We start from the raw sequence: 16,436 nt of genomic DNA, 5'->3' as shown, positions 1-16,436 counted from the left end.
TTTGCTTCTGGAAATCTATAATGAAACCAATGTGAATGATTGTTAGATTGGGGGTAATCCACCCTGCTTGGGGCTCTCAGGGACGGACGTGCTTTGGTTTGCTAGCATGGCAAGAAAGCTGTGTTTCCATACTTTTTAAATCAAATTGGTTAACCCCTTGTTACACCAATTTACAAATGTTTCCTCCAATTTGCCGTCTTCTTGCCTTTTCTGTACAGATCTTTCCTTATAATCCTCCCGGTGATCTTGTCTCACATTTTGATCCTTTTAAGCTTTTTGTTGAATATAATGCATCCTGACCTACAACCATGTTGTATCTGCATGTGCGGCATCAGATTGCGGATGCAGGGGGCAGAATGATGGCGGCACTCGCCCACTTCCGAGGTAATAAATTCTACTTCTTTCTGTTCTAGCTGGAAAAACCCTCCAGATCTTTAACATTGAGATGAAAAGTAAAATGAAGGCTCACACCATGACGGATGACGTCACTTTCTGGAAGTGGATCTCGCTGAATACTGTCGCTCTAGTCACTGACAATGCTGTGTATCACTGGAGCATGGAGGGGGAATCGCAGCCAGTCAAGATGTTTGATCGGCACTCCAGCCTGGCCGGATGCCAAATCATCAACTACCGCACGGACGCCAAGCAAAAGTGGCTGCTGCTAACTGGGATATCTGCCCAGGTAATCCTCGCTGGAGCAGCGCTCTTTTATTAGGCCCCGTTGCCACTGAGCAAAGGTAGCGGAATTCCGTGACGGAATTGTCCGCCGCGGAATGCCGTTAGCCTCCCGCTCATAATGGGAGTCTATGGGAGGCGTGAACATGTTCATTCTTCAGCGCGTACAGAGCAGGAGCGCGCGCCTCCCATAGACTCCCATTATGAGCGGGAGGCTAACGGCATTCTGCGGCGGACAATTCCGTCGCGGAATTCCGCTACCTTTGCTCAGTGGGAACGGGGCCTGACTGTCCATTCTTGTATGTATACACACAGCGGGACTATTATCATGTCTAGTGTTACACTTAATGTCCCTGTAGCCCCAGGGCTCCCGGATTTATGTAGAGGCGCAATGAAACCTACTACTTCTGCTGGGAAAATGTAAGTGTACCTGTCGTTATAAGAGAAACACATGTCATACAGACATACAGACCAAAAGATCAGTCCAGGGCTGAGTGTTCACACCCGTACCGATCTGTGAGGACTCTGCGGTCCTCTCCCGGCTTATGCTGATAGTGTAAGTCTATGGAGCCTGACTTCTTACACAGAGCGGAGAGTGGACATGCCGCGGTGCGGTCCTCTCCCGGCTTGTTTTCCCGATAGGTACGGGCCTGAACACTCAGACCTGGACCCATCAAAACTTGTGGCATGTCTCTGTGACTTGTTTTTTTTCTTCTTCATAACGACAGGAACACTTTAAATTCAGCGCACACAGAGGCCATGCTCCCCGTTCTGGCCCCCTCTTCACTACCTCTCTGACCTTCTGGTGCACCTGGCGCAAAGGAACCCCAATGCAAAAAATGTATTCTCACAGAGAGAGTGCTGGAATAAATGTATCTACAGCAGAATTATCACTATATGCAGGCTAGTATATGTCCCCCATAAAGTATATATGACAAACACAGGTGTTAGAGGGGACATATGCAGCCAGTGGCTTCTGCCTCCTGCCATAGATTAACTGCTGGGGATGGCTCCAGCTTGTATGGTGGGACTGGGTGTCCATAATTCTTGGCGATCCATGCGGCTATGAGGCGTCCATATTCCTTGGTGATCCATGCGGCTATGAGGCGTCCATATTCCTTGGTGATCCATGCGGCTATGAGGCGCCCATATTCCTTGGTGATCCATGCGGCTATGAGGCGTCCATATTCCTTGGTGATCCATGCGGCGTCCATATTCCTTGGTGATCCCTGCGGCTATGAGGCGTCCATATTCCTTGGTGATCCATGCGGCTATGAGGCGTCCATATTCCTCGGTGATCCATGCGGCTATGAGGCGTCCATATTCCTCGGTGATCCATGCGGCTATGAGGTGTCCATATTCCTCGGTGATCCATGCGGCGTCCATATTCCTTGGTGATCCCCGCGGCGTCCATAATCCTCGGTGATCCATGCGGCTATGAGGTGTCCATATTCCTTGGTGATCCATGTGGCTGAGGTGTCCATATTCCTTGGTGATCCATGCGGCTGAGGCGTCCATATTCCTTGGTGATCCATGCGGCTGAGGCGTCCATATTCCTTGGTGATCCATGCGGCTGAGGCGTCCATATTCCTTGGTGATCCATGTTTCTATGAGGCCTCCATATTCCTCGGTGATCCATGCGGCTATGAGGTGTCCATATTCCTCGGTGATCCATGCGGCGTCCATATTCCTTGGTGATCCCCGCGGCGTCCATAATCCTCGGTGATCCATGCGGCTATGAGGTGTCCATATTCCTTGGTGATCCATGTGGCTGAGGTGTCCATATTCCTTGGTGATCCATGCGGCTGAGGCGTCCATATTCTTCGGTGATCCATGTGGCTGAGGCGTCCATATTCCTCGGTGATCCATGCGGCTATGAGGCGTCCATATTCCTCGGTGATCCATGCGGCTATGAGGCGTCCATATTCCTTGGTGATCCATGTGGCTATGAGGCGTCCATATTCCTCGGTGATCCATGCGGCTATGAGGCGTCCATATTCCTTGGTGATCCATGCAGCTATGAGGCGTCCATATTCCTCGGTGATCCATGCGGCTATGAGGCGTCCATATTCCTTGGTGATCAATGCGGCTATGAGGCGTCCATATTCCTTGGTGATCCATGTTTCTATGAGGCCTCCATATTCCTTGGTCATCCATGTGGCTATGAGGCGTCCATATTCCTTGGTGATCCATGCGGCTATGAGGCGTCCATATTCCTCGGTGATCCATGCGGCTATGAGGTGTCCATATTCCTTGGTGATCCATGCGGCGTCCATATTCCTCGGTGATCCATGTTTCTATGAGGCCTCCATATTCCTCGGTGATCCATGTTTCTATGAGGCGTCCATATTCCTCGGTGATCCATGTGGCTGAGGCGTCCATATTCCTCGGTGATCCATGCGGCTATGAGGCGTCCATATTCCTTGGTCATCCATGTAGCTATGAGGCGTCCTGAGAGGTAGATTGCTTCAGACTAATATCCAAGATGGTGAATGTATTTGTTACAAGATCTCGTCAGCGTCTTGCGTACAGCTGGTGTCTATTAGCCTGAGTCATCCGGTGACGCAGCAGTGTGGGTGTAGAGTCCTCCACACTAGAGAGAGATAGTCAGCCCATATTATGGATTTAAAGAGACCCTGTCAGTAGGTTTATGCTGCTATATCTCCGGGTAGGTACAGAATGCTGTATCCCATACTTCTGTGCAGCTGATTCGGAGACCTCTTCCTGAATAACCAGGATGCTGAGCACTGCACGATAGTCTTATCCATTATGTGTGTGCGCTCAGTAGTCCGTGATATTTGTGAGCACCAGCTGCTTCTGGCTGCTGATTGGCAGTTGTCTGTTATACTGTGTATAGGCAGACTGTCAGTCAGCAGCTGGAGGGGGGGAGGGGGGTGCAGCAAGAATCCTATTCTCCTGCACATCAGGAGAACAGCTAAACAGAGTGATGGAAGTAATACACTGATCCGGTCAGCATTTCTGTCACTCGTTTATGCTGCCCTCATTTATGGTGGAATAAACCTAGTGACAGATTCCCTTTATTTGCTGTATTACACTGTATCCATGTGCCCTGGGCGGTATACATGGAGCTGCCCGGAGTAGCTGTGCTGTCCGCAGTTACAGGGATTCTGGCTTTATGGTAAATCTCACTGCTTGTTCCCGTTCCGGCCAGGACATCTAGTTTGGCTCCGTCCCGTCCATGTAATTCTATAAATCCTTCCGGCTTTGGGGTAACGTTCTGTGATTTTCCTGACTGACCTGTTCTGAATTATTATAAACAGCAAAACCGGGTTGTTGGAGCGATGCAGCTGTACTCTGTGGACAGGAAGGTGTCGCAGCCCATCGAGGGCCACGCAGCAAGCTTCGCCCAGTTTAAGATGGAAGGAAATGCCGAAGAGTCAACACTGTTCTGCTTTGCTGTAAGAGGCCAGGCCGGTGGAAAGGTAAAGCTCCTTCACTTATGGCAGCGACAACCTCAGCAAACACATCAGTTTGATGTCTTATATAATATATATGTGTGTGTGTGTGTGTGTACGCACGCGCCAGGTAATGTGTGTGTGTGTGCGTGCACGCCAGGTAGTGTGTGTGTGTGTGTGCGTGCACGCCAGGTAGTGTGTGTGTGTGTGTGTGTGCACGCCAGGTAGTGTGTATATATGTGTATGTGTGCACGCCAGGTAGTGTGTGTGTGTGTGTGTGTGTGCACGCCAGGTAGTGTGTGTGTGTGTGTGTGTGTATGTGTGCGTGTGCACGCCAGGTAGTGTGTGTATATATGTGTATGTGTGCACGCCAGGTAGTGTGTGTGTGTATGTGTGCGCCTAATCCAAAGAATGGAAAAGGTTAGATGAAAGCAGAAATTGTGCATGAACTAGAGCAGCGTCCAAACCCGGCACCTCCCAGGTCCAAAGAGTCAGTGCAAATAAGGAATCCGTGTGAGGTTGGTCCCCAGCAGCTCAGCAGCCGCCCCTCATACATCTTCCTCAGGGATCAGCATGTGGCGGATTAGTCAGGACGCCATTGGATATCGCTGTCCGTATAGGATGATGGTTCTGCTCACACTGTACACTGATTTCTGATTATTTCTTCCAGTTACACATCATAGAAGTTGGCACGCCGCCCACCGGTAACCAGCCCTTTCCTAAGAAGGCAGTGGATGTCTTCTTTCCTCCTGAAGCCCAGAATGACTTCCCTGTGGCCATGCAGGTACACTGCCGCCGCCGCTATCCGCGGACTCCGCACTATTTTAGGCCTTAGTGACCCGGCAATTACTCTTTTCATCGGGAATCTTTCTTCCTCCCCATCTCTAGTTGCCAGAGCCGCATCAGGGCATGTGTTTTGCTGGATGAATTTTACTCTTTATGGAGACATTTTGAGATTTGTTAGCTTATAGATGAGTTTTATTAACCCTTTATTGGGGGGATAATACATTTTCTTTTCTCATATTAAAGGGGTACACCAGCAAAAACTTCTGTTTAAAACATTTCCAGTCTTGCAGTACTTATCAGCTGCTGTATGTCCTGCAGGAAGTGCTTAGCAATGGTTTATGGGTGGGTGGGTGGGGGGGGTAAGGCCCGGTAGTTATCTATGTACAATGGTTTATGGGTGGGGATAAGGCCGGTAATGGTCTCTGTACAATGGCTTATAGGTGGGGGTAAGGCCGGGTAGTTACCCCTGTACAATGGCTTATGGGTGGGGGTAAGGCCGGGTAGTTACCTATGTACAATGGCTTATGGGTGGGGGTAAGGCCCAGTAGTTACCTATGTACAATGGCTTATGGGTGGGGGTAAGGCCCGGTAGTTACCTCTGTGCAATGGCTTATGGGTGGGGGTAAGGCCCGGTAGTTACCTATGTACAATGGCTTATGGGTGGGGGTAAGGCCGGTAGTTATCTATGTACAATGGCTTATGGGTGGGGGTAAGGCCGGTAATGGCCTCTGTACAATGGCTTATGGGTGGGGGTAAGGCCCGGTAGTTACCTATGTACAATGGCTTATGGGTGGGGGTAAGGCCGGTAGTTATCTATGTACAATGGCTTATGGGTGGGGGTAAGGCCGGTAATGGCCTCTGTACAATGGCTTATGGGTGGGGGTAAGGCCCGGTAGTTACCTATGTACAATGGCTTATGGGTGGGGATAAGGTTAGTAATGGCCTCTGTACAATGGCTAATGGGTGGGGGTAAGGCCGGGTAGTTACCTATGTACAATGGCTTATGGGTGGGGATAAGGCCAGTAATGGCCTCTGTACAATGGCTTATGGGTGGGGGTAAGGCCCGGTAGTTACCTATGTACAATGGCTTATGGGTAATAGTGTACCGGCAGTCACTGAGGGGTCGTATGTGCTGGTAACGTACACGGTATAATGATTATCACCCAGTATATTACCCGGACTGATGGAGACCACTGCTGCTCCCAGGATTCGGGGCTCGGTTAGCCGGACGTTACCTTGTACTCGGATGTAAGAACTTCTGCTGCAGAATTGCTGTAACTTTGTCACCATTGTAAATGTCTCCTCTTACAGATCAGTGGAAAACACGATGTTGTCTTCTTGATTACAAAGTACGGCTACATTCACCTCTATGACCTGGAGACTGGCACCTGCATATACATGAACAGGATCAGTGGGGAGACCATATTTGTCACCGCTCCCCATGAGGCCACTGCTGGGATCATCGGGGTGAACAGGAAGGGCCAGGTAAGCGGGGGCCTCCTACGGGAGGATTACAGCGGCTGGGTGGTAGATTGGCGCTGTGGTCCGGTATATAAGTCCTCACTATCGGATAGTTCCCTCCTGCAGGGGAGACCTAGAACTGACGCTGTTCTGTCCGGTTTCCTTCAGGTGCTGTCAGTCTGTGTAGAAGAAGAAAACATTATCCCGTACATCACCAACGTCCTACAGAACCCGGATCTAGCCCTGCGCATGGCCGTCCGCAACAATCTCGCCGGAGCAGAGGAGCTGTTTGCTCGGAAATTTAATGCTCTCTTTGCCCAGGGGAATTATTCCGAGGCAGCAAAGGTGGCGGCAAATGCACCAAAGGTCAGCCGCTGCTCAGCCTACAATGTGTTACTGTGTTACTTCTAGGCCGTGACCTTCGGCTTACATCTAGTCACACTTGGCCTCACTTCCATGACACCAGGCCTATGCGTTAGTCACTGACCTGTGTATATAACGGCAGCAGAGCAATGTGAAGTTATGGAGGGAAACGTTTTCTTTGTTTCCTTGTACGATTAAAATGGCTACTTATGTTGTGGGATGAGTGGAATTGACTTAACATTACATTCTTGTACAGGAATCTTCTTTTTTTCCCCATTTCCCAGGGTATTCTCCGTACACCGGAAACAATAAGACGCTTTCAGAGTGTCCCAGCACAGCCCGGTCAGACCTCCCCGCTGCTTCAGTATTTTGGCATCCTCCTGGACCAGGGGCAGCTGAATAAGTACGAGTCTCTGGAGTTGTGCAGACCGGTACTGCAGCAGGGACGCAAGCAGCTCCTGGAGAAGTGGCTGAAAGAAGACAAGGTACGTGACAGCGTAAGCGGCTGCTGGGACACTGATGTCTCTGCGTAAGCGGCTGCTGGGACACTGATGTCTCTGCGTAAGCGGCTGCTGGGACACTGATGTCACTGTGTGAGCGGCTGCTGGGTCACTGATGTCACTGTGTGAGCGGCTGCTGGGTCACTGATGTCACTGTGTGAGCGGCTGCTGGGACACTGATGTCACTGTGTGAGCGGCTGCTGGGACACTGATGTCACTGAGCGGCTGCTGGGTCACTAATGTCACTGATGTCACTGTGTGAGCGGCTGCTGGGACACTGATGTCACTGAGCGGCTGCTGGGTCACTGATGTCACTGATGTCACTGTGTGAGCGGCTGCTGGGTCACTGATGTCACTGTGTGAGCGGCTGCTGGGACACTGATGTCACTGTGAGCGGCTGCTGGGACACTGATGTCACCACGTCGGCGGCTGCTGGGACACTGATGTCACTGTGTGAGCGGCTGCTGGGACACTGATGTCACTGTGAGCGGCTGCTGGGACACTGATGTCACTGAGCGGCTGCTGGGACACTGATGTCACTGTGAGCGGCTGCTGGGACACTGATGTCACCACGTCGGCGGCACCAATGTCACCGCTGCTGTTTTTCTATAGATGATAGTAGAACATTAAGACTTCACCTCATAAACCACTTGGTGAAGATTATTGCTTGTAATATTTGCTTGCTGGATCGTTCTATATTTTGTTTTTCCTCAGCTGGAGTGTTCGGAGGAGCTGGGAGACCTGGTGAAGTCTGTGGACCCTACTCTGGCTTTGAGCGTTTACCTCCGGGCTAATGTTCCTAACAAGGTTATTCAGTGTTTTGCAGAAACGGGACAGGTTCAGAAGATTGTCCTCTATGCTAAGAAGGTAGGAGAGATGCGGCTTCTTCTTTGTGCCATTTGTCTTGTGTTAGTAGATGATATAGTGTGGATTTACACACTTTGTGTGACAGGTCGGCTACACCCCTGACTGGATCTTCCTGCTGAGAAATGTGATGAGAATCAACCCAGATCAAGGCCAACAGTTTGCTCAGATGTTGGTTCAGGATGAGGAGCCCCTTGCTGATATCACGCAGGTAAAGAGAGGGACGCTGCTGCTTGTAGAGTATTTATATGAGGAGTTCCGTGATCGGAGTGGTTTGCCTGAGATCTGTGTGCAGGGAGGGGAAGCTGGTACATCACCTATTGTGAATCTGCCATTTATATTAGAGGTGTCAGATTGTAATCCTGCCTCTGAGGTGACGGCTGACAAGTGATGTCCTCAGAACAGAACGTGTTGTCTTATTAGAGACTGTGCTCAGGACTATGAGAGATAATGACACGGGCTCTGTACAGGAAGGCATTGGGTGAGTGTACGATGCCACAGTAACTATGTATTCCTCCCACAGATTGTGGATGTGTTCATGGAATACAACCTTATCCAGCAGTGCACCGCTTTCCTACTGGATGCTCTGAAGAACAACCGTCCGAGTGAGGGGCCCCTGCAGACACGCTTGCTTGAGATGAACCTAATGCACGCTCCTCAGGTAGTCGCCAGACTCTTACAGCTCGGACATTGAATTGCAATGGGGTTTAGTGCTAATTTGCCTCTTTCCATGTAGGTGGCAGATGCTATCTTGGGCAACCAGATGTTTACACACTATGATCGTGCCCACATTGCCCAACTGTGTGAGAAGGCTGGCCTGCTGCAGAGAGCTCTGGAACACTTCACAGATCTGTATGACATCAAGCGAGCTGTTGTCCACACTCACCTTCTTAATCCAGAGGTAAGTCATGCATCTGCTTACCTGCAGCTGATCAACCCGCTTAGGGTTCATTGGGGATGTGTGGGTCATGTTCAGGGGTCGTGTCACTCCACACCCGCTAGCTACAACAGAGAACTGCCCCTAATACCCCTAAAAGCAGCCCCCCCCAAAAAAAACAAAAACAAAAAACCCCTTGTCCAGTATGGCCTTGTGTAGAATTGTCTGACCTATTAGATTAGATTATAAAAGCAAAGAATTGGTCAGTCCCATAACTGCTCATCTGGAGCAGCTTGCCTGAGGCAGACTCCTATCAGTCCTCTGGCTGCCATTGTAACCAAGCAGCACCTATGGTCAGCGCATTGCAGAGGTGCTGGACACCAGGCACAGAGGTCCGCAAGGCATTTACGTCGTAGGGTTGTGATTAACCACATTTTAAGTTGTTAAATGACCAACATCAGCATGATCGCAGATGTCTGTCATTAGTGAGTGCCGGTTGTTTATAGTAGCTGGTACTCGCCAAGTAGGATTATATATATATGTGTGTGTGTGTATATGTTACTCCAGGGATTCCTAAATGCGGTGGCGATGTGTACATGCTTCCCCCCCCCCCCCAGTACGTGCAGTGTACAGGACACACACTGTAATGTTACATATAGAATGGATTGTAAAGGAATGGAATCTCTGTAACCTGATGACTTCTGGTTTCTTTTCCCAGTGGCTTGTTAATTATTTTGGCTCTCTGTCGGTGGAAGACTCTCTGGAGTGCTTGCGTGCAATGCTTTCTGCAAACATCCGGCAAAACCTGCAGATATGTGTACAAGTGGCCTCCAAATACCACGAGCAGCTCTCTACACAGTCTCTGATTGAACTTTTTGAGTCGTTTAAGAGTTTTGAAGGTGGGTAGCGAGAGGCGGGACCTCACATCATAACCGTGCGTGGAAACCAGCCTAGAAGTAGAGACGGGGTCTCGTGTCTTACGGTCATTCATCTGGAGTTACAAGCAGTGGGACCGGGTACAAACTGCTGCTATACACCCAGAGAGAGAGGGGGGGGGGGAGGAGGATCAGTAGTATTAGGTGTTAGGTATCATCATTATTTGTTTTATTAGGTGTTAGGTGTCATTATTATTAGGTGTTGGGTGTCATTAGTATTACTATTAGTATTAGGTGTCATTATTATTAGGTGTTGGGTGTCATTAGTATTACTATTAGTATTAGGTGTCATTATTATTAGGTGTTGGGTGTCATTAGTATTACTATTAGTATTAGGTGTCATTATTATTAGGTGTTGGGTGTCATTAGTATTACTATTAGTATTAGGTGTCATTATTATTAGGTGTTGGGTGTCATTAGTATTACTATTAGTATTAGGTGTCATTATTATTAGGTGTTGGGTGTCATTAGTATTACTATTAGTATTAGGTGTCATTATTATTAGGTGTTTGGTATCATCATTATTTGTTTTATTAGGTGTCATTAGTATTAGGTGTCATTAGTATTAGGTGTCATTAGTATTAGGTGTCATTAGTATTAGGTGTCATTAGTATTAGGTGTCATTAGTATTAGGTGTCATTAGTATTAGGTGTCATTAGTATTAGGTGTCATTATTATTAGGTGTCATTATTATTAGTATTAGGTGTCATTATTATTAGTATTAGGTGTCATTATTATTAGGTGTCATTAGTATTACTATTAGTATTAGGTGTCATTATTATAAGGTGTCATTATTAGTATTAGGTGTCATTATTATTAGGTGTCATTAGTATTACTATTAGTATTAGGTGTCATTATTATAAGGTGTCATTATTAGTATTAGGTGTCTTTATTATTATGTGTCATTATTATTAGTATTATGTGTCATTATTATTAGTATTATGTGTCATTATTATTAGTATTAGGTGTCATTATTATTAGGTGTCATTATTATTAGTATTATGTGTCATTATTATTAGTATTAGGTGTCATTATTATTAGATGTCATTAGTATTAGTATTAGGTGTCATTATTAGGTGTTGGGTGTCATTATTATTAGGTGTTGGGTGTCATTAGTATTACTATTTGTATTTGGTGTCATTATTATTATTAGGTGTTGGGTGTCATTAGTATTACTATTAGTATTAGGTGTCATTATTATTAGGTGTCATTAGTATTAGTATTAGGTGTCATTAGTATTACTATTAGTATTAGGTGTCATTATTATTAGGTGTTGGGTGTCATTATTATTAGGTGTTGGGTGTCATTATTAGGTGTTGGGTGTCATTATTATTAGGTGTTGGGTGTCATTAGTATTACTATTAGTATTAGGTGTCATTATTAGGTGTTGGGTGTCATTATTATTAGGTGTTGGGTGTCATTAGTATTACTATTAGTATTAGGTGTCATTAGTATTACTATTAGTATTAGGTGTCATTATTATTAGGTGTTGGGTGTCATTATTATTAGGTGTTGGGTGTCATTAGTATTACTATTAGTATTAGGTGTCATTATTAGGTGTTGGGTGTCATTATTATTAGGTGTTGGGTGTCATTAGTATTAGGTGTCATTATTATTAGTATTAGGTGTCATTATTATTAGTATTAGGTGTCATTATTATTAGTATTAGGTGTCATTATTATTAGGTGTTGGGTGTCATTAGTATTACTATTAGTATTAGGTGTCATTATTATTAGGTGTTGGGTATCATTACTATGAGGTGATATTGTGTTTTATTTACCTCCTTTCTTTTAGGGCTGTTTTATTTCCTGGGATCTATTGTTAACTTCAGCCAAGATCCCGATGTTCACTTCAAGTACATTCAGGCCGCCTGCAAGACTGGTCAGATAAAAGAAGTAGAGAGAATTTGCCGAGAGAGTAACTGCTATGACCCAGAACGTGTGAAGAACTTCCTTAAGGTAATAGTGATGGAATTATATCGGGGCTTTATAGAATGTGCCAGTAGATGGTAAGTAGTAATATAGGTTGTCGGATGGGAAACCTGTAAGCAGATTCCCCCCCGTTAACGTTTTGCTGGTCACCCGATATCCTAGAACGTCTGGTTGCTCCACATGTATTATTTATGTAGCACTTTGGTGCTGCAGTAGTGGATATATACAGCGGTGGAATTGGATAGCGTGGAGCCAGACACAGCCAGACCCTCGATAGAGAAGGCCGGGCAGGTAGCTACAGTTACAGGGAGAAACACTGATCCAGTTTCCTTTGGACACATTCTGCACTGTGGCCTTTTTTTTCTTTTCTCACTTTAGTGTAAATTAGTGTTGGTGTTTTTTACCCTGCGTTTTTTCCAGTACAATCTGCCCTGAAAAAGACGCGAAAGTAGAAAACTTCCTTTTTCTATTGTTTTGCTTCTTCCTTGTTGACTCTCAGATAACGCTGCAGCATTTATGAGCCAAAATAACAAAATGCTTCCATTTTAGTGTTTTTAGTGGCGTTTTTTCTGGATGAGGAGGAGGGAGATTAGTACTGGAGGAGGAGGAGGGAGATTAGTACTGGAGGAGGAGGAGGGAGATTAGTACTGGAGGAGGAGGAGGGAGATTAGTACTGGAGGAGGAGGAGGAAGATTAGTACTGGAGGAGGAGGAGGGAGATTAGTACTGGAGGAGGAGGAGGGAGATTAGTACTGGAGGAGGAGGAGGGAGATTAGTACTGGAGGAGGAGGAGGGAGATTAGTAGTGGAGGAGGAGGAGGGAGATTAGTACTGGAGGAGGAGGAGAGAGGAGGTTAGTACTGGAGGAGGAGGAGGGAGATTAGTACTGGAGGAGGAGGAGGGAGATTAGTACTGGAGGAGGAGGAGGGAGATTAGTACTGGAGGAGGAGGAGGGAGATTAGTACTGGAGGAGGAGGAGGGAGATTAGTACTGGAGGAGGAGGAGGGAGATTAGTACTGGAGGAGGAGGAGGAGGAGGGAGATTAGTACTGGAGGAGGAGGAGGGAGATTAGTACTGGAGGAGGAGGAGGGAGGAGATTAGTACTGGAGGAGGAGGAGGAGGGAGGAGATTAGTACTGGAGGAGGAGGAGGGGGGAGGAGATTAGTACTGAAGGAGGAGGAGGGAGGAGATTAGTACTGGAGGAGGAGGAGAGAGGAGAGAGGAGGTTAGTACTGGAGGAGGAGGAGAGAGGAGGTTAGTACTGGAGGAGGAGGAGGAGAGAGGAGGTTAGTACTGGAGGAGGAGGAGGAGAGAGGAGGTTAGTACTGGAGGAGGAGGAGGAGGAGAGAGGAGGTTAGTACTGGAGGAGGAGGAGGAGGAGGAGAGAGGAGGTTAGTACTGGAGGAGGAGGAGGAGAGAGGAGGTTATTACTGGAGGAGGAGGAGGAGAGAGGAGGTTAGTACTGGAGGAGGAGGAGGAGGAGGAGGAGAGAGGAGGTTAGTACTGGAGGAGAGAGGAGGTTAGTACTGGAGGAGAGAGGAGGTTAGTACTGGAGGAGGAGGAGGAGAGAGGAGGTTATTACTGGAGGAGGAGGAGGAGAGAGGAGGTTAGTACTGGAGGAGAGAGGAGGTTAGTACTGGAGGAGGAGGAGGAGAGAGGAGGTTATTACTGGAGGAGGAGGAGGAGGAGAGAGGAGATTAGTACCGGAGGAGGAGGACGAGGGAGGAGATTAGTACTGGAGGAGGAGGAGGGAGGAGATTAGTACTGGAGGAGGAGGAGGAGGGAGGAGATTAGTACTGGAGGAGGAGGAGGAGCAGGGAGGAGGTTAGTACTGGAGGAGGAGGAGGAGGAGGAGCAGGGAGGAGGTTAGTACTGGAGGCTCATGTAGAGGATACCAAGTGTGGGAGAGGATTAAATCTGGGCCAGTTGTCTTAGCTCCTTCTTCGTCATCAAGAAACTGAGGGCATCTGCCCACATTGGTCTGAAGGGAGGAGGATTTCCAAAATCTGGGAATAATGTGACAGGTTTCCATTTAAAAGAAGCCCAAATGATTCCTTTTAGTGGTGATAAAGAACCTGGGAGCATGTTACCATGGTGTATAGGGGCTATAGGGGCAGGTCCACCAGATGTGTAACATTGAACCCAACGCCTGTGAGCACTGGTTGGACATGTGAAGCCTCTGGGATGTGAATGGGCGGCCATCGTACAGGGTGCCGTCGGGGCGGCCATCTGACTGTGTAGACCAGGGGTCTCAAACTCGCAGCCCGCGGGACACTAGTTTGCGGCCCCCAATTCAATGGTAACTTTATTGTAAGTGCGGCCCTGTGTCACTGACAGTGGAGGATTATAATGTGGGAGTTTTGAGGGGCCGCCCGAGGCTCCGGGGGGGGGGGGGGCCCATGCCGCCGCCCACATTATTCGTTTGCAGCCTGTCATAAAGCAGGCCCCTGAGTGATGTGCTGCTGTGGTGTGTGCTGTCCCTGGAGTCCGGATATCGTCTGCCCCGCTGCTGTCCGCCTCACCTACTGGCTGCCTGTAGCGCCCGGACGTGCTCCTCCTATCCAATCAGCGGAGACCGGGAGCGTGGTGCATGCATCCAATCAACCCGAAAAGCATGGGGGAGAGAAGTATGGGGATGGGGGGGGGGGGGAGAGAAGCAGGGGGGAGAGAAGCCTGGGGATGGGGGAGAAACATGGGGATGGGGTAGAAGCAGGAGGGAGAGAAAATTGGGGATTGGGGAGAGAAACCTGGGGGGGGGGGGGGGGGAGAAACCTGGGGATGGGAAAAGAAACAGCGGAGAAAAGCAGGGGGAGAGAAACCATTTGATGACATTGGAATGTTTTTGTAAGAGCTTTTCTTGTGGAAACCCTGATGCGGCCCAGCCTCACCCAGACTCTACCTCCAGCGGCCCCTGGGTAAATTGAGTTTGAGACCCCTGGTGTAGACCATGTTTCCCACGCTCGGAGTCCCCCCATAACCTGATCTTACACTGCAGGCTCTGCAGTTGCGCTCACGCTGTAGACGTAGTTTCCCCATTTAGAAGCATTTGACTGTATTTGACGCTTTTCCTGATGGACGTTATTGTCTCTTGTGCTTTTCCCTTTGTCTGTGGAATGAGCAGGACATGTACAAGGTAATACGGCTCTCCCCCTCCTCCTCCTTGGTGTCATTGTGTGTGTAGGATTGTCCTGTGGGGACATCTTCTTCTTCTGTTTTATACGGTTATCTTAGAGGCCTAGCAATCTGGTTCAGCCTCCAGTATGAGCATAGCTCTGCTACTACTACTACATTGGTGTCAGATACAGCTCCGTGTCCCTCCATGTTTTGCGCTGTCGCTCGGCTAGCCTAGTGATCAGGCTCTTTGGACGCCTTTTTAAATGTTTCCTGTTTTCTGAATTGTTGCAGGAAGCTAAACTTACAGACCAGCTGCCGCTCATCATCGTCTGCGACCGCTTTGACTTTGTCCATGATCTGGTCCTGTATCTCTACAGAAATAATCTCCAGAAATATATTGAAATTTATGTACAGAAGGTAAGAGGTCTTCTCTCCCCATGAAATGTCATGTTACTGATTTTTTGCTTTTAAGGAAAGGTTTGTAAGTGTCGTATGTTTTCCTAGGAGCCCCGGCATCTATCCTGCCGCTACATCTCTCTGCTATATAGGTTATAGGAGTCAAGGAAAAAATGCATCCCATTCTTTTATTAGCCTTGGCAGCTGCTGCCTGGCACTGATTAGTAAACCGAACTTTAGTGATCAGTGCCAGGCAGCACATCAGCACAGACACTTCTTTACTGTAAGAGCAATGAGACTATGGCACTCTCTATATTCTTTACTGTAAGAGCAGTGAGACTATGGTACTCTCTATATTCTTTACTGTAAGAGCAGTGACACTATGGCACTCTATATATTCTTTACTGTAAGAGCAGTGAGACTATGGAACTCTCTGCCACAAGATGCTGTCATGGCTGATTCATTAAATACGTGCAAGGGAGGCCCGGAAGCTTCTTAGTATTACAGGTTCTGGGCACTAGATGACGTTATTGGACGCTGATCAGGGATTATTCTGATCACCATTGGAGTTGGGAAGAAGTTTCTCCCTGTGATGGGGCAATTGTCATCTGCCTCATGGGGGGTTTTGCCTTTAGCACAGTAGGGTTTCTGTAGGTTAAACCTGATGGGCTCTTGTCTTCTTTCAACCTTAACTATGTAGCTAAGGCCACCATTACGCAGAGATTTATCTGACAGATTTCAGAAGCCAAAGCCAGAAATGGATTTGAAAAGAAAAATCTGACTTTCCTTTTATGACCTGTTCTGTTTATAGTCTGTTCCTGGCTTTGGCTTCAGATAAATCTGTCTGTGTAGCAAGAAGGAGGGCGAGGAAGAGCTGCCGACTTGTTTCAATGAGACGCCTCCTTTATTTCTTATGTTCGGCGCTGTCCCCTTCTGGGATGACCTTTTTTCTTTCTTTAAGGTTAACCCTAGCCGCTTGCCTGTGGTTATTGGCGGCTTGTTAGATGTGGATTGTTCTGAGGATGTGATCAAGAGCCTCATCCTTGTGGTGAGGGGACAGTTCTCCACCGATGAGCTTGTTGCTGAAGTTGAAAAAAGGAATCGGTAGGTTCCCAACCTT

At 47.8% G+C, this 16,436-nt stretch overlaps 1 protein-coding gene across 3 annotated transcripts in view; it reads left to right on the top strand.

Moving 5' to 3' along the window:
• CLTC (clathrin heavy chain) overlaps positions 1 to 16,436 on the top strand; it is a 70,322-nt gene that overhangs the window by 38,698 nt on the left and 15,188 nt on the right. For all 3 annotated transcript variants that reach the window (XM_069971803.1, XM_069971802.1, XM_069971804.1), the window contains 14 exons: positions 414 to 682; positions 3,957 to 4,118; positions 4,762 to 4,875; positions 6,189 to 6,362; positions 6,507 to 6,704; positions 6,986 to 7,186; positions 7,916 to 8,068; positions 8,154 to 8,276; positions 8,589 to 8,726; positions 8,802 to 8,966; positions 9,661 to 9,841; positions 11,672 to 11,835; positions 15,212 to 15,337; positions 16,278 to 16,420. In XM_069971803.1, the coding sequence (XP_069827904.1) occupies positions 414 to 682; positions 3,957 to 4,118; positions 4,762 to 4,875; positions 6,189 to 6,362; positions 6,507 to 6,704; positions 6,986 to 7,186; positions 7,916 to 8,068; positions 8,154 to 8,276; positions 8,589 to 8,726; positions 8,802 to 8,966; positions 9,661 to 9,841; positions 11,672 to 11,835; positions 15,212 to 15,337; positions 16,278 to 16,420 (2,311 nt within the window). The remainder of the gene's footprint in view (positions 1 to 413; positions 683 to 3,956; positions 4,119 to 4,761; positions 4,876 to 6,188; positions 6,363 to 6,506; positions 6,705 to 6,985; positions 7,187 to 7,915; positions 8,069 to 8,153; positions 8,277 to 8,588; positions 8,727 to 8,801; positions 8,967 to 9,660; positions 9,842 to 11,671; positions 11,836 to 15,211; positions 15,338 to 16,277; positions 16,421 to 16,436) is intronic.

The sequence above is a fragment of the Dendropsophus ebraccatus genome, chromosome 5 (assembly GCF_027789765.1).
Source record: "Dendropsophus ebraccatus isolate aDenEbr1 chromosome 5, aDenEbr1.pat, whole genome shotgun sequence".
Taxonomy (NCBI): Eukaryota; Metazoa; Chordata; class Amphibia; order Anura; family Hylidae; genus Dendropsophus; species Dendropsophus ebraccatus.
Note: the sequence above shows the minus strand (reverse complement) of the source record. Positions and strands in the feature narration are given on the sequence as shown.